Below are 24577 nucleotides of genomic sequence, written 5' to 3' on the forward strand. Positions count from 1 at the left end.
GCACCTGCCTTTTTTTTTGGAGACGGAGTCTCACCGTCATCCAGGCTGGAGTTCAGTAGCATGATCTCGGCTCACTGCAACCTCTGCCCCAGGTTCAAGTGATTCTCCTGCCTCAGCCTCCTGAGCAGCTGGGATTATAGGCGCTCGCCACCACGCCTGGCTAATTTTTGTATTTTTAGTAGAGATGGGGTTTTACCAGCTTGGCCAAGCTGGTCTCGAACTACTGACCTTGTAATCCGCCCGCCTCAGCCTCCCAAAGTGCTGGAATTACAGGCATGAGTCCTCACACCCAGCCCACGGGTGTTTCTTGATGAGCAGATATTGTTGTCGTAGTGGCTACTGCTTTAAGTTAAATTCTGAAGAACACCCGATTAAATAGTTGACACTCAATTTTATTGATTAAAAAAATGTCTTCTGGAGTGACAGCAGTTATCTGTCCTCACTCTCTCGCCAGAGTCCTTGGGAGTGTTTCTGTTATTTTGGAGGGAATAGGGGATCTGGGGACAGGGTGGGATGTACCCTGGAGATGGGAGGTCACAGAACACACCCCACAGATGTATACACACACACACACATACACACACACACACAACTACGGCCACCAAAATCACCAGCATGGTGTTGAAACATCCCCCTATTAGGGGCTAGAATTCCCCATGGTGACCTGGGACCTGCTCTCTTAGACACGGAAGGCCAGGCAGGTTGTGGTGAGGAGGCAGGAGGCCTTCTCCATCTTGCTATTACTTAGACTTGAGTTGGGGAAAAGTGAGAACTAGGGGTTTTGAGGAGTAACCCTTGTGAACACATGTACTCCAGCAGCCAGGCGTCCCAGATCTCCTGTCCTGGAGCGGGCCGGGGCCCCTGGCATCCCAGAGTGTGCAGGCAGGCCCCAAGAGCCTTAGTTCATCCATTTATCCATTCCTCATAATCCAATGTCCAATGAGTGCCCCCAGCAGGGCAGGGAAGGTCCCTCCCGGGGTTTACATGACTGATTCCTTCTCAGAGGCGGCCGTGGCATCCCCTGAGGGCCCCCGATAGTGTTTGAGGAGGGGGTTCCCTTCGTCAGTGGTGGCTGGCAGTGGACTCAGGGGCAGCTCACTTTTCACCTGTATCAGCTCAGGCTCCGTGCTTCTCGACTCTGTGCGGTCCACGTAATTCTGAAGGAGTCCTGCCCCCAGAGCATCACCTTCTACATTCAGGACGGTACAGGACCGGTCCCTAAAGGGGTAGAAATGACAGCAGAGTAAGTGGGAGGGGAGAAGCAGAGAGGGGGAGAGAGGGAGAGGGAAGGAAAGGGCCAAGGACTGTCTCTCTCCCCTGGAATCTAAAAAGAAAAAATTAAGAGTTGGAGTCAGCCTGGGCAAGATAGTGAGATCCCATCTCTAGAAAGATTTAAAAAAAAATTAGCCAGGCATGACAGTGCATGCCTAGAGTCCCAGCTACTCAGGAGGCCGAGGCAGGAGGCTCGCTTGAGCCTGGGAGGTGGAGGCTGCAGTGATCACAACCATGATGACATCACTACACTCCAGCCTGAGCCACAGAGAGAGACCGTCTCAAAACAAAATTAAACTATAATTCACCTACCATAAAATTAACCTTTTAAAAGTGTCCATCTTAGTATTTATTTAGTATATTTGGACTTATACAACCATGGCCAATCATTAATCCCAGGTTTTTTTTTTTTTTTTTTTTTTTTGAGATGGGGGTCTTACTGTTGCCCAGGCTGGAGTCCACTAGCACAATCTCGGCTCACTGCAACCTCCACCTCCTGGGTTTAAGCAATTCTCCTGCCCCAGCCTCCTGAGTAGCTGAGATCACAGGCGTACACCACCATGCCCAGCTGATTTTTTTGTGGAGATGGGGTTTCACCATGTTGGTCAGGCTGGTCTCAAACTCCTAACCTCAAATGATCCACCCTCCTAGGCCTCCCAAAATGCTGAAATTATGGGCATGAGCCACTGTGCCTGGCTGCTTTCCAATCTTTATGTTCTCTCTCTTTTTTTTTTTTTTTTTTTTTTAAAAAAACGGGGTCTCGCCATGTTGCCCAGGCTGGAGTGCAGTAGCTATTCACAGTGCAGTGGCGAGATCCCACTACTGACCAGCAGGGGAGTTTCCACCTGCTCCGTTTCCGACCTTGGCTGGTTCACCTTTCCTTAGGCAACCTGGTCCCCTGCTCCCAGGGGGTCACCATATTGATGCTGAACTTAGTGCGGACTGATCAGCATAGCACACTACAGCCCAGAACTCCTGGACTCAAGCGATCCTCCAGCCTCAGCCTCCCGAGTAGCTGGGACTACAGGCCCGCGCCACGGCGCCTGGTCCAATCTTTATACTCCTAACAGCTTAATCATGACAGCAAATAATTATGTAGCAATCACTAATTACTGGGGGCCGCTCTAAGGGAGGTGTTTCTGTTATCTAATCCTTGGGGACAGACCGTTCTTCTACCCGTTTTACAGATGGAGAAACTGAGACACAGGGAGAGTAAGCATTCCCCGAGGTCATGACAGTGAATGGTGGCGCCGGGATGTGAACCTGAGCAGTCTGGAGGAAGTCTGCTGTATTCACCACACAGACTCCCTACTTTTCTGACATTTCTCTTAGGGCTGCAAAGATGCCATTCCTTGCCCTCAGGAATGCTCAAGGTTCCCATTTCCTCCAGAATTCCTTCCTTCCTTTCCTCCTCTTCAGTCCAGAGGCTCTAAGGACCCACACTCACTCATCCTCTTTCACAAGGGTACCCCTGGCCCCTTCCTCAGTCCCCAGACCCACACTCACACTAGCCAGTCCACAGCCAGGATCAAGGAGATATGGACGACTGGTAGGTTGACTGCTTCGAGGATGATGGCCAGAGTGAGAACACCTCCAGCGGGGATGCCCGCCGCCCCCACGCTGGACGCTGTGGCCGTGATTCTGAGGGAGAAGGTGGGAGGTTAGGCTGACGCCTCCGTTGTGGGAGAAGATGGGGGTCAGCTGGTGTCCGGGGGTCCCATCTGCTGCCTCCCTGGCACTCACAGGATGGTGATGATCTTTACGAAGTCCAAGGACTGCCGGCTGAGCTGCGCAATGAACACTGCGGCCACGCACTGGAAGAGCGCGGCACCGTCCATGTTGACGGTGGCGCCAATGGGCAGGATGAAGCGGCTGATGTGCTTGGCTACGCCATTGTTCTCCTCCACGCACTTCATCATCAGTGGCAGCGTGGCGGAACTGCAAGGAACAGGGGAGCTGGGTTAGGTCAGCCGGCTGACAGGGGCTCAGTCCACCCTCCAGGTCCAGCCCAGGTAAAGCCCCGCCCACCCCACCCCAACCAGCCAAAGCTCCACCCACCCCACCTGGTTGATCCCCACCAGATCCTGCCTAAGCAAAGCCCTGTCACTCAGCCAGCCAAAGACTGCCCACCCTCCAGGTCTGACCTGCACTACTCACCCAGCAGTAGCCCCGCCCACCCAGATCCCACCCACACAACCTGCCCAGCCAAAGCCCCGCCCACCCAGATCCCGCCCACACAACCTGCCCAGCGGAAACCCCACCTACCTTCCCAGCCCGTCCCCTGGTCCAAGGCCATCTCCTCTAACCTAGACCCCCCTTTCTCTCCTACAATGTCCAGGCTCCACCCCCAGCCCTCTCTGGCTGTATCTAAGCTCTTTTCCCACAAGCAGGCAGCACTAGGGAACTCAATACCAGGATTACAAAATCTGTGAGTCCTGGAACCCCTGGGAGAGTATAGACTGCTACCCCCCAAAATATCCACACGAGTCACAGCTAAATTCTAATGCCTGTGTCCTGCTGGATCCAGGGAATACACTAATATACACTAAGAATTACTACTGTCTTGGAAGTTCGGGTTCTAAGGGAAGAGGGCCGGCAGAGATGAACGAAACGCCCAGGAGAGAGGTAGGAGGAGTTCCAAGGCTGGATCAGAGCAGAGCCTAAGAGCCCAGGGGCTGGCCGTGGTGGCTCACACCTGCAATCCCAGCACTTTGGGAGGCTGAGGCCGGTGGATCACCTGAGGCCAGGAGTTTGAGACCAGCCTGGCCAACATGGAAAAACCCCATCTCTACTAAAAATACAAAACTTAGCTGTAGTCCCAGCTACTTGAGAGGCTGAGGCATAGAATCAGTTGAACCTGGGAGGCAGAGGTTGCAGTGAGCCAAGATCATACCACTACACTCCAGCCTAGGCAACAGAGCTAGATTCCATCGTTAAAAAAATAAAAAGAAAAGAAAAATAGCCAGGTGCAGTGGCTCACGCCTGTAATCCCAGCACTTTGGGAGGCTGAGGTGGGCGGATCACAAGGTCAGGAGATGAGACCATCCTGGCCAACATGGTGAAACCCCATCTCTACCAAAATACAAAAATGAGCCGGTCATGGTGGCGTGCACCTGTAATCCCAGCTACTCAGGAGGCTGAGGCAGGAGAATTCCTTGAACCCAGGAGGTGGAGGTTGCAGTGAGCCCAGACTGCGCCATTGCACTCCAGCCTGGGCAACAAAGTAAGACTCTGTCTCAAAAAAAAGAAAAAAAAAAAAAAAAGAGTGCCCCCAGGTCCATGAGGAGGGAGTGTACAGAAGTGGGGAGCAAATCTCAAGGGCAATCATTTCCTATTTTTTTAAGGGTGGGGAGAAATCCAGGACCTTATGAGAATCTCCTAAATTAAATTACGGCCCCTGTACCCAGATCCAATGTCCCCGGCACAGGAAATTTCATCCACTCCTGCCCCTTAGCTCAGACGCCCGCCCTAGCCCACCCCAAGGCCGTACCTGGACGAGGTCCCAAAGGCAGTGGCCAGCGGCGTCACGATGCCCCACAGGAAGCGGTAGGGGTTTTTGCGGGTGAAGACAAAGTAGATGAGGGGCAGTACCAGGAGCCCGTGGATGGCATGGCCCAGCAGGCAGCACAGGATGTACTTGCCAAGGCTGGCAAAGAGTAAACCCACGTCCTCCATCTCCACGATCTTGCCAGCCACGAGGAACATGATGCCCACAGGGGCGTACCTGATGTAACACAGGAGACAGCTTGTCGGCTCTGCCACGGGCCCAGTAGCCAGGGATGAGGTTCAGGACCCTGCCCACATCTTCCCACCTTCCTGAGGTCAAGAGGAGCCTCAGCAATGTGTGCTTCAGCATGGGCACCACTCCCCGGCCTGGCCCCCGAAGCCCTTGTGCCAACCTCATGTTCTTTCTCCCCTCAAACATAGAACAGCCCAGAAGATAAAAGCCTCAGTGTGGCCACGCACAGTGACTCACACCTGTAATCCCAGCACTTTGCAGGGCCGAGGCGGGCGGATCACTTGAAGTCAGGAGATCAAGACCAACCTGGCCAACGTGGTGAAACTCCGTCTCTGCTAAAAATACAAAAATTGGCTGGGCGTGCTGGCATGCACCTAAAGTCCCAGCTACTCTGGAGGCTGAGGCAGGAGAATTGCTCGAACCCAGGAGGTAGAGGTTGCAGTGAGCCAAGATCACACCAAGAGCAAGATTCTGTCTCAAAAAAAAAAAGCAAGCCTCAGTGCTGCCATCACCATGTGAAGCAGCAGTCACCAGATTTGGGCTTCACAAGAGCCAGAAAGAAATGTCCATCAATGTGCGTCATTCACATACAGTTTACTACAGCAGCAGAGAACCAGTATGTTCTCTGCAGATGATGGAAGATAAAAAGAGGCCGGGCAGAGTGGCTCATGCCTATAATCCCAGCACTTTAGGAGGCCAAAGCAGGAGGATTACTTGAGGCCAGGAGTTCCCGAGACCAGCTTGGGCAACATAGCGAGACCCCATCTCTACAAAAAATAAAAATAGGATGGGCACAGTGGCTCAGGCCTGTAATCCCAGCATGTAGGGAGGCAGAGGCAGACAGATCGCCTGAGCTCAGGAGTTCGAGACCAGCCTGGGGAACATGTCTCTCTCTCACTCTTTTTTTTTTTTTTTTTTTTTTTCTGAGACGGAGTCTTGCTCTGTCACCCAGGCTGGAGTGCAGTGGTATGATCTTGGCTCACTGCAACCTCTGTGTCCCAGGTTCAGGCAATTCTCCTGCCTCAGCCTTGTAAGTAGCTGGGACTACAGGTGCCCACCACCACGCCCAGCTAATTTATAAATTTTTTTAGTAGAGATGGGGTTTCACCATGTTGGCCAAGCTGGTCTTGAACTCCTGACCTCATGATCCACCCACCTTGGCCTCCCAAAGTGCTGAAATTACAGGTGTTAGCCGCCGCGCCTGGCCTAAAATACACTTTTCAGAAAGGCCATGGCCCGGGTCTTAACAACAACTCCCAGGTTGAAGCATTTTTGATGTGCTCTGCCCTTCAAGGTGATACTGAGTCTTCCCAACAACCCCCCGAGCGAGGCCCTCTGAGTCATCTGCAGGTTACGCAACACCCAACAGATTTCTCACAGGAAGGCTGGGAGGATGCAATGAGATGCCAGCTGAAAGGAGCTAAAGCTTTTTACAGACAGTAAGCGATCTATAAACTTCAGGTGGGGTTATTTACCACCCTCTCCTGGCTTGAAGATCCCAGGGATGGCTCTGAGCCAAGAGGCCTCCCAATATCACTTCCCTAGACTATTCAGTCATCCAGCACCTGTCCACCATCGCCGACTAGTCATCTCCCTGGTCCCTTATTGTAAGTCACAGAAAAAAGGCAAAGTTTCAGCCGGGCACAGTGGCTCAAGCCTGTAATCCCAGAACTTTGGGAGGCTGAGGCGAGCTGATCACAAGGTCAAGAGATCGAGACCATGTGGCCAACATGGTGAAACCCCGTCTCCACTAAAAATAGAAAAATTAGCTGGACATAGTGGCACGCACCTGTAGTCCCAGCTACTCTGGAGGCTGAGGCGGGAGAATCACTTGAACCCAGGAGGCGGAGGTTGCAGTGAGCCAAGATTTTGCCACTGTACTCCAGCCTAGGTGACAGAGCGAGACTCCATTCTCAAAAAGAAAAGCAAAAGAAATGTGTAGTTTACCAGCCACTTGTGCAGAAAGGCAAGGCTAGATCCCCACGTTCTGGCCAGTGGGAAGTGCCCAGAAGTTATACAAGCAAAACGCCCACTAAATATTAGCTATTAGGATTTACCGAAGGCAGACAAGCATCGGGGCACTGTCCTAATGCCTTCTGTGCCCTGTGCTCACTTTTTGTTTTCTTTTTGAGGGAGTTTCCCTCCGTCATCCAGGCTCGATTGCAGTGGCGCCATCTCTCGGCTCACTGCAACTTCCACCTCCCAGGCTTAAGCGATTCTCCTGCCTCAGCCTCCCAAGTAACTGGGATTACAGGCGCGCACCACCACGCCCAGCTAATTTTTTGTATTTTTAGTAGAGACGGGGTTTCACCATGTTGGTGAGGCTGGTCTTGAACTCCTGACCTCAAGTGATCCACCTGCCTCTGCCTTCCAAAGTGCTATTCCCATTTTATAGATGAGGAAACTGAAGCAGAGGGGTAAATCACCTGCCTAGGCCGGGCGCAGTGGCTCACGCCTATAATCCCAGCAATTTGGGAGGCCGAGGTGGGTGGATCACGAGGTCAAGAGATGGAGACCATCCTGGTCAACAAGGTGAAACCCCGTCTCTACTAAAAATACAAAAATTAGCTGGGCATGGTGGTGTGCGCCTGTAGTCCCAGCTACTTGGGAGGCTGAGGCAGGAGAATTGCTTGAACCCAGGAGGCGGAGGTTGCGGTGAGCCGAGATTGCACCATTGTACTCCAGTCTGGATACAACAGCGAAACCCCGTCTCAAAAAAAAAAAAAATCACTTGCCTAAAATCATATAGCCAGGGAATGGTCAATGCTGGATTTAAATTCGGACCATTTGGCTCCAAAGAGTGAATGGAGGGCGCCCCACCCCACACAGAATGCCACTTGTCTGCCTCTGGCAGCAGAGTGACTCTCCAGCCCCACCCATCCCCAGCCCCCTCTCCCACCACCTACCACATGATCCAGGAGACCAGCACCATGGTAGCCTCATTGAAGGAGTTGAAGAAGCGGTTGAGCAGCTCCCCCTCAGGCCCCAGCTTCCGCAGTGCCACACCAAAGACAATGGCAAACACTACCAAGCCCAGGATGTTCATGCCTTCCACCTCCTTCCCCACGGGCACCTGTGGGCAAGCAACGGATCAGGGTGGAAGGGACACTCAGTCTACTGCACAGTCACTAAGGACCTGTCCTGGACATCACTGGGACCCAGCAAAACAAGGCAGCCCTTGGGCCCCTTCCTCCCAAGGCTCCCAGTTCAGGTCCAGGGGACATATAGCAGTCATCAGGGATCGCACACAGCGGGTGGAGCTGGAATAAGGGAGCCCAGGGGAGTGTGGGAACTGAGAGAGAGCAGCGCCAGCTTGGGGAGAAGGGGGCAGTCAGGGGGGACTTCCTGGAGGAAGGGGCATCTGAGCTGAGACCTGGAGGACAAGAGGAGTGAACCAGGTAAAGAGGGGTGGTAGAAGGATCTTGAGAAAGGAAGCAGAATATGCAACAGCCTAGAAATGAGTGCAGCTTGATCATTCAAAGAGCCATAATCTACTGTGGCTAGAGTAGAACGACCTGGGCAGTCACTAGTTGAGTCTGGGCAGCTGGGTGAACTGGCAGGGGTTTGACCTCACAGGGACCCCTTGGTCACAGATTGTAGCAAGGAGACCGGACTTTCTCCTGAGGGCAGTGGGGCACATGGCAGGGCTCTCTGGGTAGTGGAGAGGTAAGGTCACATTTGTGTTTTGAAAAGCTCCTCAGGACAGGAGCAATGCCTCACGCCTGTAATCCCAGCACTTCGGGAGGCCAAGGTGGGCAGATCACTTGAGCCCAAGAGTTCAAGACCAGCCTGGGCAACAGGGCAAAACTCAGTCTCTGAGATACAACAATTAGCCAGGTGTGGTATAATCCCAGCAACTTGGGAGGCTGAGGTGGGAAGGATCACTTGAGCCTGGGAGGCCGAGACTGTGGTGAGACGGGATCATGCCACCGTACTCCAGCCTAAATGATGGAGAGAGATCCTGTCTCAGGAAAAAACAAAACAAAAACAGACCCTCCGGCTGGCTGCCAGGTTGAGCAGGTTGAGGGAGGGTGGGAAGGGACAGGGAGGGGGCAGCATGGATGGGGGGCGAGCAGGAGGGATAAAGGGAGAAAGAAAGAGCCTGGACCAGAAAGGAAGATCAGCCTGGGGCAGGAAAAGAGGGGGCAAAATAGAGGCCTATCCAGAAGGCAGAAAACACAGAAACTGGGGAAGGACCACAGAAAGCATCAGTCAAGGGCCGGGCGCAGTGGCTCATGCCTGTAATCCCAGCCCTTTGGGAGGCTGAGGTGGGCAGATCACCTGAGATCAGGAGTTCCAGACCAGCCTGACCAATATGGTGAAACACCATCTTAAAAAAAAAAAAAGCATCAGTCAAATTCCACAGCAAAGACCGAGGCAGAAAAGAAAATCAAAAAATTATAGCAATGGGCAAAGAGGTAGAGCCCCCAGTGCCTCCCCCGCTCTCACCTTCACCAGGGTTCCGGTGATATTTCTCTCTTCGTAGGAGGTGGTAGCGTACTGCAGGGGGGTTGGAAAGAGTCAGTGTCCATCTTCACCACGGCCCCCCAACCCCGTGCCAAGCTAACAATACCCAAACCCTGCCCTTCCACATCCCTTCAGTGTGATCTCATTTCATCTGCTGTCACCCCCACGGAGGCAGGACGATCAGTACCCCCACTTTCCAGAGGTGGAAAACCGAGGCTTAGAGAGGTCAACACATTTGCCCAGGGTGACACAGCAGGAATTACAGCTCACAGGAGGCTCTAAGCCAATGTTCTCATTGCACATGCATCTTTCTAGGCATGAACTCAAAGGCAGGTGGCAAGGGCTCCCCCTGGCTGGCATCTCTCCCTGTCCCCCCCCCACCCACCCCTCAGGACACCCCTGAGGACTCACTGAGCGAAAGGCTGCCGACACCAGGTTGGAAGGGAAGATATTTCTGCGGAGACAGAAGTACCGAGGGTTATTAGGTACCCTGGGTAGAGGGCAGCAATGTCTCAGGGTTGGGTTTGTGTTTTAAGGCAGCAAGGGGAAGCTTTGGGGCCCCATCTGCACCCAAACGCAGCCCCTGCTCATGCCTCAGCCAGGCAGGGTTGGAACTGAGCTTGCACCCCTTTGCAGGATGTGGGGAGTCACAGCCTGCACCCCTTTGCAGCCCCCTTTAGCCCCAAGAGGCTAGCATGCTAGCCATGAGGCGCTGTGGGCTGGGGGTGGGGTGAGGAATGCTGGCCTCCCACGGCAGGCCAGGGCAGGTCACCCCAGGGCCTCAGCTCCACCCCATGCAGCAAACTCAATATCTTGGACAGCTTGCATCAGCCACTTCCTCCAGGAGGGCTGGCCTCCAGTGGGCCGGCCTGTGGCTCTGAGGGTATGGGGGAGGATCTGGGTGTGCTGAGAGGCAGTGTGGGGTGGTAGTAGGGGGACTGACAAAGGACGGCTTCACATCTCATGAATATGCCTCTGCGTTTCTGCGTTTACAAGGCTACTCCTACTCTGGTGTGACGGTGTCTGCCTTGAGATGAGAATGGCACCCTGGCTCTTGCCTGGAATCCCAGCACTTTGGGAGGCCCAGGCAGGCAGACTGCTTCAGCCAGGAGTCAGAGACCAACCTGGGCAACACAGCGAAGCTGTGTCTCCACAAAAAGTATGAAAATTAGCCAGGCAGGGTGGCGCATGCCTGTAGTTCCAGCTACTCTAGAGGCTGAGGTGGGAGGATCACTTGAGCCTGAGGAGGTTGAGACTGCAGTGAGCCAAGATCACACCACTGTATTCCGGTTTGGGACAGAGTGAGACCCTGTCTCAAAAATATATATAGCAGCTAAGCCATCCACAGCACCTACTGTGTGGCAGGCAGGCATTTTGGCCTGTGCTTTATACAAATTAACCCATTTCATCCTCACGACAGCCTTGGGGACAAGCACTATTACCACATTTTACAGAAAAGGAAACTGAGGCCCAGAAGGGTAAAGAAAATTCCCCAGCTGGGAAGTGGCAGAGCCGGGATGTGAACCCAGCCAGCTGGCTGCATAGCCCCAACCCCTCTGCATTCTCCCTCTCACTGGACCTGATGTCCAGCCAATGCCGTGTGTCCATTTACAATCTGTCAAATGTTATTGGGTTGCGGTGTGCGTTAGGGTTCAGATGTACGGGACAGTGTCCATGGACGGCCAGCCAAGCATCACGGTAGAGTAAGATAACACATGAGTTTGGCCAGGTGCGGTGACTCATGCCCACAATCCCGGCACTTTGGGAGGCTGAGGGGGGTAGCTCACTTTCGGTCAGAAGTTCAAGACCAGCCTGGCCAACATGGCGAAACCCCATCTCTACTCAAAGTACAAAAATTATCCAGGCGTGGTGGCACACCCCTTTATTCCAAGCTACTCGGAAGGTTGAGGCACAAGAATCACTTGAACCCAGGAGGCAGAGGTTGCAGTGAGCCAAGGTCGCACCACTGCACCCCAGCCTGAGTGACAGAGACTGTCTCAAAAAAAAAAAAAAAAAAAGCCTGAGTTTATTGGTGTGTGGCCACACAGTGTGTGTGTGAGTGTGTATTGTGTGCTCCTGAGCATGTGTTTAGGTGCTGGTGTGGCTGGTGGCATCACTGAGTGGTGGTGCTCCAGGGGTCTTAGGACACAGTGAGCACATGTATGACCACTGGTACCTTGCCGTGTGTTTGTGGGGATGTTCCAGCCTCAGTGTCTGTGTCCAGCTGTGTGTCATTTGGTCATAAGCCTGTGTGGCCGGCCAAGTGTGAGCTACAGCTGTTTTGGCACAGAAAGGAGGCCTCAGAGTGGGTGTGCCTGCCTGCAGGTCAGCCTGTACCACCCAGGCCAGGGCTGGGCCAGGACCCAGCTAATCTCCCCCGACCAGAAGGTGCTCCCAGGCTGCAACTCGGGACGCCAAGCCTGACACAGCCTCCCACCTCAGCCCGCACTGACACCCAGAGGCTGGGGAAACCCTGCTCTGTGACTAATCATTTCCTCCCCCAAACTTCCAGGAAGTCCTCAACCTGTAGACACTGAATCAGCAAATCCTAAAGGCAAGGGCAGGAGGGCCTCTGCCCACCCCGTACCCTACCCTCCTCAAAGTCGGGGAGGCCATTCTTGGGGCACAGGGCAGAGTCCAGGAGAAAGAAAAGTATCTGCTCCCCTTTCTAACTGGTCCTCTTCTGGGTTGCCTGCTGGGGGGAGGGGTGGCCCAGACCGAGAAGGAAACATGAGGGAAAGGCAGGGGTAGCAGGGCTGACCTAAAAGGAAAAAGGGGAAGCCGCGGGGCCCCAGCTCAAGTGAGCTGGAAGCGGAGGCTGAGAACAGAACCTGGTTGTGTCCCAGTGACACGTGGTGTGGGGGAGCCCCGGGCTGGGAGGAGGCCCTGGTGGGAGTTACTCAGATCCTCCATGGGTTCTTTACCTAGGAATCCCAAGCTCGTCAACCCTGGCCCCAAATTCTGTCTAGAAGCCCCATCTTGGGGCACTTGACCACACAAAGATTCCTTCCCCAAAAATTCCTCCTGGGGTCCCCTCCCCTCACAGTGTCTTTCTCCTCTAGGCAGACCCTATGTCTCCCCAAACCACTTTCTTCTCCCTCTATAAGACCGAAGTTATGTACCCAGGCCCCCGAATTTAGAAACCCCCTTCCCCCGGAGGCTAGACTCACACTCACAAGGACTGGAGCTCCCCACAATATCCTGTGGAGTTTTCCTAATCCTCTAGAGGGAAAGCTCGGCTCTAGGGGCCCGAAAGCCCTGTCCTGTCTACGTGGCCACTCCGGCCATCCCTAACACCCTTCCCCACCTCCCGGGCGAGCGGAGTCTGACCTCGCAAGATCCAGGAACGAATCGAGCACCTCCTTGCTGGGGGCATTTTCCGCACTACCCGAGGCTCCCACCGAGGCGTTGATGGCGGAGAAGGCGGCGCCCGGCTGCAGCGCCAGCGCCAAGCCCACTCCAAGCGCCGACGCCAGCAGCGTAGTGACCAGGAAAAAGAGCAGCGCCCAGGCGCCCAGGCGACCGAGCGCGCTGGGGTCCAGGCTGGCGGCGCCGCTGATCAAGCTGCACACCACCAGCGGCAAGATGATCATCCGCAGCAGGCGCAGCAGCAGCTCGCCCGGGAAGACGAAGGCGCCCAAGCGCTCCGGGCCCAGCGCCGCCGTGCCGCCGGCCCCCAACACCCCCAGCCCCAGCGCCACGCCGGCCACCACGGCCACCACCGTCAGCAGCACCAGCAGGTTGGCTCGAAGGCAGCGCCGCACCTTGTCCCGGGAACCGCAGCAGCCGCCTGCTGCCCCGCCTTCGTCCTCGATGGGGACCAGAGCCCGGCCTCCGTTGGCGGTGGGCTCTGCAGCTGCGAGCCCCTTGGAGTCTCCACGAGGAGGATCGGCCACCATGATGGGACGCACCCGGGTTTCCGCCTGGAAGCTGGCTGGGAGCGCTTGGGCTCCTTCCCAAGACCCGACGTTCCTAGGATTGAGAGTTGAGTAACAGCACCTGGAGACTGGAAATTTTCAGGGTTCCTTAGAATTGTGAGTTCAAGCCGGAGTGTCTGAAGTTCCCCAGGCTGGGCGCTGGGGCTCCTCTGCTCTGCCCCGTGTGTCAGGTGCCCGAAAGCTGGGAGTTCGGAGCGCCTGGGTTCCTTGGCCCTGGGACCTGGGAATACAAGTTTCTTTGGCTGGGAGGTGGGGCTCTTGGTTCCAGGAGGTTGAATGCGCCCAGATGGCGGGAGGTCTGCAGGAGGCTGGGTTCTGGAGGCGCAGATCCGGGACGCCTGGATCCGGGAGGCAGGGATCCCGGGTGCCTGGGTCTAGGATACTGAGGGCTGGGGCGCCAGGATCTGGGGGCCGGGAAGTGGAGCTGCGGTACCAGGGGACTCAGGCTCTTAGGTCTGGAGGGTGGGATGTGGGCCCCTAAGTACGGAAAGCGGTGGTCCGGTGTCCTGGAGTAGCGGTTACCAAGTCAGAGAAAAGACCCCAAGGCGTGCCGCTGGGCTCTGAGCCCGTTTGGCGGACGCTGCCAGGATTAAGAGTATGGGGCGGGGTTTGAGAAGGCGGGGACGAAATTCCGGGCGCTGATTGGCTGCAGAGAGTTCGGAGCCTGGCCCAGTAGGGGCGGGGCTGATACCCGAGAAGGGCCAGGTTACCCCTAGAAGGACGAATAACAACGCCCAGAGGCCGGTTTACGCCCTCATCTCAGCGCTTAGGGAGGCCGAGGAGGGTGGATCACTTGAGGTCGAGAGTACGAGACCATCCTGACCAACATGGAGAAACTAAAAAATACAAAATTCGCTATTGCACTCTAGCCTGGGCAACAAGAGCAAAACTCCGTCTCAAAAACCAAAAACCAAAACCCAAAACAAACAAACAAAAAAGCGCGTCTCTAGGGGGCGGGGCCCGGAGACGCGGAGAGGACGGGGCGGGGCGGGGCCGGAGAGGAGCGGGGCCTCGGGAGGGTGCTGTTTCCCGCCAAAGGAATTGGGTTATGGGTTGAAGCCCTTAAACCGCAGAGGTTTGTTGCCAGGTGCTAGGGTCTCTAGAAAGCGCAGGTGGTTCTGGGGTGATTCATTTGCGAATCACCTCAGCTTTGGAACTTCTCAGCCCTGAATTTGGTCTTTTGTCGCCTCTGAGAACTTTAATTCCTTGAATGTAAAGAGCAGGTAATAAAAATCTTTTGTCTCATATGATTGATGTAAAATTTAAATAAGATGTATTTATTTAAGGAGCCCTGGCTCCCGCCTGTAATCTCATCGCTTTGGGAGGTGAAGCGGGGAGGGGGATCACTTGAGGTCAGGAGACCAGCCTGGCCAACATGGGGAAACCCTGTCTCTACTGAAAATACAAAAATTAGCCGGGTATGGTGGCACATGCCTGTAATCCCAGCTACTCAGGATGCTGAGGCCGAAGAATTGGTTGAACCCAGGAGGCAGAGGTTGCAGTGAGCTGAGATCACAGCACTGCACTCCACTCTGGGAAACAGAGTGAGACTCTGTCTAAAAATACATATATAGTTCTTTGTTTTCAATTTTTTTCTTTTCTTCTTTTTTTCTAACAAAAATATCCTTCAGAAGAAAGTCAAATACTACTATATTATTGTTGTTGTTGTTGTTATTGAACAAGCTGGATGCAGTGGCATGCACCTGTAGTCCCAGGTACTTGAGAGGCTAAAGCAGGAGGCTCACTTGAGGCCAGAAGTTCAAGGCTGCAGTGAGCTAAAATCGTGACCATGAATAGCCACTAGACTCCATCTCAGGCAACATAGTGAGAATTAGTATTTAAAAACATAAAAATAGGCCAGGCACGATGGCTCATACCTGTAATCCCAGCACTTTGGGAGGTCAAGCAGGTGGATCATGAGGTCAGGAGATCGAGACCATCCTGGACAACATGGTGAAACCCTGTCTCCACTAAAAATACAAAAATTAGCTGGGCGTGGTGGCACGTGCCTGTAGTCCCAGCTACTCAGGAGGCTGAGGCAGGAGATTTGCTTGAACCCAGGAGGTGGAGGTGGCAGTGAGCTGAGATCATGCCACTGCACTCCAGCCTAGCAACAGAGCAAGACTCCATCTCAATAAATAAATATTTTTAAAAAAAATTTTCACAGTGGCTTACGCCCTTAATCCCAGCACTTTGGGAGGCCGAGGCAGGCGGATCATCTGAGGTCAGGAGTTCAAGACCAGCCTGGCCAACATGGTGAAACCCCATCTTTAAAAAAAAAACACAGGTGCTGTGGCCCACGCCTGTAATCCCAGCACTTTGGGAGGCCGAGGAGGGTGGATCACCTGAGGTCAGAAGTTCAAGACAAGCCTGACCAACATGGAGAAACCCAGTCTCTGCTGAAAATACAAAATTAGCTGGGCATGGTGGTGCATGCCTGTAATCCCAGCTACTAGGGAGGCTGAGGCAGAAGAGTCACTTGAACCCAGGAGGCAGAGGTTGCAGTGAGCCAAGATCACGTCATTGCACTCCAGCCTGGGCAACAAGAGCAAAACTCTGTCTAAAAAAATAAAAATAAAAAAGGAAAAGGAAGAAACATCTCTTCTAGGCTGGGTGCAGTACCTCACATCTGTAATACGACCGCTTTGGAAGGTCACAGTGGGCGGATAGTTTAAGTCTACGAGTTTGAGACCAGCCTGGGCAACATGACAAAACCCTGTCTCTACCCAAAAAAATATATAAATTAGCCGGGCATGGTGACGCAAGCCTGTGATCCCAGCTATTCTGAAGTGAGAGGATCACCTGAGCGTAGGAGGTGGAGGTTACAGTGAGTTGAGATCACACCACTGCACTCCAGCCTGGGAGACGGAGTGACCCCGACCTTGTCTCCAAAAAAGAAAAGAAAAAGAGAAGAGAAAAAAAAGAAAACTCTTCTGGTGTGTAGCCCTGGGCACAGATTCACAAGCTGGGAGCTGTTCCCCTGGAGTGTTCAGGACCTAAGGACAACTGGGCAAAGGGCGACCTGAGAGGCCCCTGAGGGACCCAGCAACTGGTGACCGGGTTGGAGTGGGGAAGCTCTGGCAGCCTTCCAGGTAATCAGCATCCTGGGGTTTGGAGAAGTGGCCCAGGCCAGGCTCACCCACTCCAAGGCTAGAGGTGCCAGATGGGAATTTGGAGGAAGGAGTCTCCAGGACTCAGGAGACCCCAGAATCCTAGACCCTTCAGGGAAGGTGGGGTGGGTCCAAGCCAAGAGGGCACTGTTTGAGGGTTTGGACCATGTTGGCTGGAGGGTCTCCCCGCCTGCCCTCCCCCTTCTTAGAGAGGAAAATATACCAGCTGGTCTCAGCTGGCTTTCTTCCCACTGGGCCAAACCTCCTACCAAGATTCTGATTTCATCATTGGGGGAAAAAAAAGAGGCCTGGGGCTCCAGGAAGGGGGTGAGAGAGGCCAGAGGAGGCCGGATGTGGAATATGGATCCCACAGAGCAGAGAGGCCCTTTCTGGCTTCAGTTTATCACCTAGGAAATGGCTTTGGGCCTTTTCTTTTCTTTTCTTTTTCTTTTCTTTTTTTTTTGAGACGGAGTTTCGCTCTTGTTACCCAGGCTGGAGTGCAATGGCGCGACCTCAGCTCACCGCAACCTCCACCTCTTGGGCTCAGGCAATTCTCCTGCCTCAGCCTCCTGAGCAGCTGGGACTACAGGCAGGTGCCACTGTGCCCAGCTAATTTTTTGTATTTTCAGTAGAGACGGGGTTTCACTGTGTTGACCAGGATGGTCTCGATCTCTTGACCTCGTGATCCACCCGCCTCGGCCTCCCAAAGTGCTGCGATTACAGGTGTGAGCCACCGCGCCCGGCCCCTTTCTTTTCTTTTTGAATCAGTTTTGCTCTCTTGCCCAGGCTGGAGTTCAGTGGCAAAAACATAGCTCACTGCACCCTCAGACTCCTGGGTTCAAGCCATCTTCCTGCTTCAGCTTCCTGAGTAGCTAGGACTATAGGCACAAACAACCATGCCTGGCTAATTTCTTAACTTTTTTTTAGACAGGGGGCCTTGTTGTATTGCCCAGGCTCGTCTGGAATGCCTGGCCTCAAGAGATCCTCCCACCCTGACCTCCCAAAATGCTTGGATTATAGGTGTGAGCCACTGCACCTGGTAAGGTGTTTTGAATGGTATGCCCCCTGGGAACTCCACACCTTCAGCCTCTTCCCAGAGAAACGAGCCTCTCTCCTCCCTCATATTTGCATTCAAGCATGCAGCAAACTTTTTCTTTTCTTTTTAGAGATGGGGTTTTGCCATCTTGCCCAGGCTGGTCTCCAACTCGTGGACTCCAGCAGTCCCCCACTCTTTGGCCTCCCAAAGTACTGGGATTACAGGTTTCAGCGGCCACGCCCTGTCGGCAATCTTTTTCTGAGCCCAGCGCTGTGCCGGGTGATGCTGGTAAGTCAGCAGTGACTGAGACAGGCCTAACTCCTGCCCTTCTGGGCTCACTGGACAACAGAGAAGACCACAGAGAAGACCGGACTGGAATTCGGAAACCCAGAGGGTAAGGCCAGCTTGAGGGGTGGGGTCGGGGAAAACTTCCTGAAGGAGGAGGCATCTGAGTTGAACTTTGAAGGATATCAGTGAAGGCAGGGGGAGAGGATACAAGCAGAGGACATAAGACGGGTGAAAGCCAGGTGCGGTGGCTCATGCCTGTAATCCTAGCACTTTGGAGGTTGAGGTAGGTGGATCACTTGATGTCTGGACTTAGAGACCAGCCTGGCCAACATGGTGAAACCCCATCTCTACTAAAAATACAAAAATTAGCCAAGTGTGATGGCAGGTGCCTATAATACTAGCTACTAGGGAGGCTGAGGCACAAGAATCGCTTGAACCCGGGAGGTGGCGGTTGCAGAGAGCGGAGAACTCTCCACTGCACTCCAGCCTGAGTAACAGAGTAAGAATTTGTCTCAGAAAAAAAAAAAAAAGAAACAAGAAGGTGAAAGACGAGAGAGGCTTGGGTGATTTGTGGAACCAGGAATAGTTCCATTTAGTTAAAGTAGAAAATTCAAGGGTGAAACTGAAGAGACATGAGGCTGGGGCAGTGGGCAGGAGCCAGATCAGGTGGGTAGAAATCAATTCAAAGGCCGAAGTTAAAATCACTCATTTAACATATATTAGTTTGGTGCAAAAGTAATTGCAGTTTTTGCCATTACTTTCAATGGCAATAATAATTAATAATAATATTCACCTGAGCACCCCTCTGGAGGTGTCCTTACACTGAGTCTGGCTGCGTTCACAGTGGTCTCCATAGGAGGCTCTAAGCTCATCACTCACGTCACTGTTCCTCCCATCCCCCTTCCCCTCTTCCTCCCCCACACCCCACCTCACCCAGGCTGGAGTGCAGTGGCGTGATCTTGGCTCACTGTAATCTCTGTCTCCGGGTTGAAGCAATTCTCCTGCTTCAGCCTCCAGAGTAGCTGGGATTACAGGTACCTGCCACCACGCCTGGCTAATTTTTGTAATTTTTCTAGGTTTGTTTTTTTTTTTAGTAGACACGGGGTTTCACCATCATGGCCAGGCTGGTCTTAAACTCCCGACCTTGTGATCTACCCGCCTCAGCCTCCCAAAGTTCTGGGACAACAGGCGTGAGCCACCGTGCCTGGCCCGGTCACTGTGTCTTAAACCTCCCAAGTTTCACAGCTCCCTTTGTGTGTTAAAACGGAGGATCATTTCAGGTCAGGAGTTTTGTTTTGTTTTGTTTTGTTTTTGAGACACGGTCTCCCTCTGTTGCCCAGTCTGGAGTGCGGTGGCACAATCATAGCTCACTGCAGCCTCAACCTCCCAGGCTGAAGCGATCCTCCTGCTCAGCCTCCTGAGTACCCGGGACCACAGGTGCATGCCACCACACCCAGCTAATTTTTTTTTTTTTTTTTTTGAGACGGAGTTTTGCTCTTGTTACCCAGGCTGGAGTGCAATGGCGTGATCTCGGGCTCACCGCAACCTCCGCCTCCTGGGTTCAGGCAATTCTCCTGCCTCAGCCTCCTGAGTAGCTGGGATTACAGGCACGCACCACCGTGCCCAGCTCATTTTTTGTATTTTTAGTAGAGATGGGGTTTCACTATGTTGACCAGAATGGTCTCGATCTCTTGACCTCATGATCCACGCACCTCGGCCTCCCAAAGTGCTGGGATTACAGGCATGAGCCACCACGCCCGGCCACACCCAGCTAATTTTTTATTTGTTGTAAACAGGGCTCATGGTATGTTGGCCAGGTTGGTCTCCACCTCCTGGGCCCAAGTGATCCTCCCACCTCAGCCTCCCAAAGTGCTGGGGTTACAGGTGTGAGCCAGTGTGCCCAGAAGAGCCCACGAGTTCTTGATCAGTCTGGGCAACATAGTGAGACCCTGCCTCAAATTAAAAAGTCAGCCAGGCTTGTTGGTGCAGGCCTGTAGCCCCAGTTGCTTCAGAGGTTGAGGCAGGAGGATCACTTGAACCCAGGATGTCGAGGCTGTAGTGAGCAATGATCATGTTACTGCATTACAGCCTGGGCAACATAGTGAGACCCTGTTAAGCATGACCCAAAATATCTGAGACAGGTCTCAATAAATTTAGAAAGTTTGTTTTGCCAAGATTAAGAACGCACCTGTGACACAGCATTAGGTGGTCCTGAGGACATGTGCCCAGGGTAGTTGGAATACAGCTTGCTTTTATACGGTGATGTTTGGTTTGTTTTGTCTTTGTTTTTTTGAGGCAGAGTTTTGCTCTGTTGCCCAGGCTGGAGTACAGTGGCGCAATCTAGGCTTATTGCAACGGCCTCTCAGGTTCAAGCAATTCCTGCCTCAGCATCTTGAATAACTGAGATTACAGGCATGAGCCACCATGCCCAGATAATTTTTTTTTTTTTTTTTGTATTTTTAGTGGAGACAGGGTTTCACCATATTGGTCAGGCTGGTCTCAAACTCCTGGCCTCAAATGATCTACCCACCTTGGCCTCCCAAAATGTTGGGATTACAGGCGTGAGCCACTGTGCCCAGCCTGCTTTTATACATTTTAGGGAGACATGAGCCATCAAGCAATATGTGTAAGATGTACCTTGTTTCCATCTGGAAAGGTGGGACAACTCCAAGGGTGGGGGGAAGCTTCCAGGTCATAGGTAGATAAAAGTGTTCTTGGCCAGGCTTGGTGACTCATGCCTGTAATCCCAGCACTTTGGGAGGCCGAGGCAGGGGGATCACGAGGTCAAGAGATGAATACCATCCCGGCCAACATGGTGAAACCCCGCCTCTACTAAAAATACAAAAATTAGCTGGGCATGGTGGCGCGTGCACCTGTAGTCCCAGCCTCAGGAGGCTGAGGCAGGAGAATTGCCTGAACCCAGGAGGTGGAGGTTGCAGTGAGCTGAGATCGTGCGATTGCACTCCAGCCTGGTGCCTGGCAACAGAGCAAGACTCTGTCTCAAAAAAAAAAAAAAAAAAAAAAAAGTGGCCTTTATCAGCCTTTCACTAATCAAGCAATTTAGTCTGGCTCAGTGAATCTGCATTTTTACATAAGCAACGGGGCAAGGTCAGACATAAATGGTTCATACCTGTAATCCCAGCACTTTGGGAGGCTGAGGCGGGTGGATCACCTGAGGTCAGGAGTTCAAGACCAGGCTGGCCAACACGGTAAAACCCCATCTCTACTAAAAATACAAAAATTTGTATTTTACAGCCAGGTGTGGTGGCACATACCTGTAATCCCAGTTACTCAGGAGGCTGAGGTAGGAGAATCACTTGAACCCAGGAGGCGGAGGTTGCAGTTTGCTAAGATTGGGCCATTGCACTCCAGCCTGGGCTACAAGAGGGCAGAGGAAGGATTCAGACTTGCATTCCTCTCAGGTGACCGGAGGGATGACTTTACATGGCCAGGGTGAAATTCAACAGAACCGTTTTAAGGTAAAAATCTTAAGGCTCACAAGGAATTTCCTTATGAGCAAAGGGTGAGGGAGATATGTAGTTTTTTTCTTTTTTTTAATGTTTGTAGCTATCTTATTTCAGAATAAAATGGGAGGTGGGTTTGTATGACATAATTCCCAGCTTAAGTTTTCCCTTGGCTTAGCGAATTTGGGGACAGACCCACGATTTATTTTCCTTTCATATGAGAACAAAAAAAAGCAGCCTGGGCACAGTGGCTCACACCTTTAATCTCAGCACTTTGGGAGGCCGAGGTGAGTGGATCACCTGAGGTCGGAAGTTCAGGACCAGCCTGGCCAACATGGTGAAACCTCGTCTCTATGAAAAAAAATACAAAAATCTCATCCTGGCTAACACAGTGAAACCCATCTCTACTAAAATTACAAAAAATTAGCTGGGCATGGTGGTTGGTGCCTGTAGTCCCAGCTACTTGGGAGAATGAGGCAGGGGAATCACTTGAACCTGAGACGCAGAGGTTGTAGTGAACTGAGATCAAGCCATTGCACGCCAGCCTGGGTGATAGAGTGAGACTGTGTCTGAAAGAAAGAAAGAAAGAAAGAAAGAGAGAGAGAGAGAGAGAGAGAAAGAAAGAAAGAAAGAAAGATTAGCTGGGTGTGGTGGTGCACACCTGTAATCCCAGCTACTCAGGAGGATGAGGCAGGAGAATTACTTGAACCCAGGAGGCAGAGGTTGCAGTGAGTCAAGATCATGCCACTGCACTCCAACCTGGGCGACAGAACGGACCCTGGCTTAAAAAAAAAAAACAGATTCCTGGACTACTAGAATCTACATTTAATGAATATCCCAGGGGGTTGTGGGAGGCTTAAAATTACATGGGTTTATTCTCTTAAAAGTCCAGAGATTCCAGCCTGGGCAACATGGCAAAACCCTGTCTCTACAAAAATGCAAAAATTAGCCAGGCATGGTGCTTCATGCCTGTAGTCCCAGCTAACTGGGAGGCTGAGGCAGGAGGACTGTTTGAGCCCAGGAGGCAGAGGCTGTAGTGAGCTGAGATCGTGCCATGGCACTCCAGCCTGGGTGACAGAGCAATACCCTGTCTCATTTAAAACAAACCAAAAAAAATGACCAGGTGCGGTCGCTCATGCCTGTAATCCCACCAATTTCGGAGGCCAAGGTGGGCAGATCGCAAGGTCAGGAGATCGAGACCATCCTGGCCAACATGGTAAAACCCCATCTCTACTAAAATACAAAAAATTAGCTTGGGCATGGTGGCACGTGCCTGTAGTCCTAGCTACTCAGGAGTCTGAGGCAGGGGAATCGCTTGAACCAGGGAGGCGGAGGTTACGATGAGTCAAGATGGCACCATTACACTCTAGACTGGCAACAGAGCAAGACTCTGTCTCAAAAAAAAAAGTAATTATTTGTGAAAATTTTGTTTGATTTATATACATGTTTGCACACATACTGCATTATAAGAAAAATATACATCCTAGCTAGGGTGTGGTAGCTTGCACCCAAGTCCTTGCTAGTGGGAGGCTGACATGGGAAGACCCCTTGAGCCTAGGAGTTCAGACCAGCCTGGGCAACATAGCAAGCCCCCATTTCTAAAACAAATACCTTGAGCTCAGGAGTTGGAGGTTGCAGTGATCTCACCTGGGCAACAGAGCAAGACCCCCATCTCTAAAAATAAAATAAAAAGTCTGGGCACGGTGGCTCACACCTGTAATCCCAGCACTTTGGGAGGCTGAGGCTGGCAGATTACTTGAGGTCAAGAGTTTGAGACCAGCCTGGCCAATATGGTAAAACCCCATTTCTATGACAAATACAAAAATTAGCTAGGTGTGGTCTCGGGCACCTGTAATCCCAGCTACTTTGGAGGCTGAGGCAGGAGAGTCACTTGAATCCAGGAGGCGGAGGTTGCAGTGAGCTGAGATATCACCACTGCACTCTAGGCTGGGCGACAGAGTGAGACTGCATTTCAGAAAAATAAAATAAATAATCATAAAATCGATACATAAAATATATACGTCCTGTTGTGGATCCGGTGTCTGTAGTTCAAAATCACTTGAACACCCTGGTGTGCCAAGCCCTCTGCGGTCCAGCAGTCTCACCTCCACACTCCTCTTCTCAGGCATTTTTCTCTTCAATTCTCCAGAATCTTCACATTTCCACTCAGGAATCTGCTGAGTCTGCCAGACCGCCCCAGGCTGAGTCACGTGTCCCTCCAGGCTTCCCCCAGGTCCCTGGACTCCTGAGCGCAGCCCTGGCCGCCCTGGTGGTCAAAGTCTGAGGACCCGTTTGCCACCTCCATTGGACTGAGGGTGGGCGCTGGCTGTCTCCGCCTCCACTGCGTCCCAAGCACAGCCCTGCCCGGGGCCAGGCACACAGCAGGATCTCCAGGAACACGGGTTGATGTTCTGCTTTCAGAAACAAGAAGGAGGGCCGGGAGCAGTGGCTCACACCCACAATCCCAGCTACTTCAGAGGCTGAGGCTGGAGGATCATTTGAACCCTGGGAGGCGGAGGTTGTAGTGAACCAAGATTGTGCCACTGCACTCCAGCTTGGACAACTGAGCAAGACTCTATCTAAAAATATATATATATATATATATATATATATATATATATGCCAGTCTTGGTGGTTCACACCTGTAATCCCAGTACTTTAGAAGGCTGAGGCGGGTGGATCACCTGAGGTCAGGAGTTCGAGACCAGCCTGGCCAACATGGTAAAACATCCCATCTCTACTAAAAATATAAAAATTAGCTGGGTGAAAAAAGAGAGAGAGGTGGTGGGCACTTGTAATCCCAGCTACTCAGGAGGCTGAGGCAGGAGAATCACTTGAACCTGGGAGGTGGAGGTTGCAATGAGCCGAGATCGCACCATTGCACTCCAGCCTGGGCAACAGGCTGAGACGGAGATGAGACTTTGTGTCAAAAATAAGTAAATAAATAGAATAAGATAAAAATAAAAATGATTTAAAAAAATAAAATATGAAGAAGTAAGGAAGGGAGGGAGGGAGGATGGGAGGAAGGAAGGAAAGAAGGAAGGAGGGAAGGAAGGAAGGAAAGAAGGAGGGAAGGAAGGAAGGGAGGGAGGGAGGAAGGAAGGAGGGAAGGAAGGGAGGGAGGGAGAGAGGGAGGGAGGGAGGAAGGAAGGGAGGGAGGGAGAGGGAGGGAGGAAGGGAGGGAGGGAGGAAGGAGGGAAGGAAGGGAGGGAGGGAGAGAGGGAGGGAGGGAGGAAGGAAGGAGGGAAGGAAGGAAGGAGGGA

At 52.6% G+C, this 24577-nt stretch overlaps 1 protein-coding gene across 1 annotated transcript; it reads right to left on the reverse strand.

Annotated features, from left to right (window-relative positions):
- Window positions 1-371: 371 nt before the first annotated feature.
- SLC1A5 (solute carrier family 1 member 5) lies at window positions 372-13978 on the reverse strand. The gene is made up of 8 exons (XM_035284840.2): window positions 12809-13978; window positions 9890-9932; window positions 9461-9511; window positions 7918-8084; window positions 4763-4996; window positions 3016-3210; window positions 2779-2913; window positions 372-1218 (listed from the first exon to the last, which is right to left on the reverse strand). Exons 1-8 carry the CDS (start codon window positions 13375-13377, stop codon window positions 981-983), a joined length of 1632 nt encoding a protein of 543 aa, XP_035140731.1. The 5' UTR covers window positions 13378-13978; the 3' UTR covers window positions 372-980.
- Window positions 13979-24577: the final 10599 nt, after the last annotated feature.

Source organism: Callithrix jacchus, chromosome 22 (assembly GCF_049354715.1).
Source record: "Callithrix jacchus isolate 240 chromosome 22, calJac240_pri, whole genome shotgun sequence".
Lineage (NCBI taxonomy): Eukaryota > Metazoa > Chordata > Mammalia > Primates > Cebidae > Callithrix > Callithrix jacchus.

What these genes read in the sequence shown, in the direction of transcription:
- SLC1A5 (XM_035284840.2), bottom strand. Translation starts at nt 13,377, where the DNA reads ATGGTGGCCGATCCTCCTCGTGGAGACTCCAAGGGGCTCGCAGCTGCA. An exon ending in TCGTTCCTGGATCTTGCGAG is followed by an intron (nt 9,933 to 12,808) that starts GTCAGACTCCGC and finishes CTGTCTCCGCAG; the next exon opens with AAATATCTTCCCTTCCAACC. An exon ending in GCCTTTGGGACCTCGTCCAG is followed by an intron (nt 3,211 to 4,762) that starts GTACGGCCTTGG and finishes TGTTCCTTGCAG; the next exon opens with TTCCGCCACGCTGCCACTGA.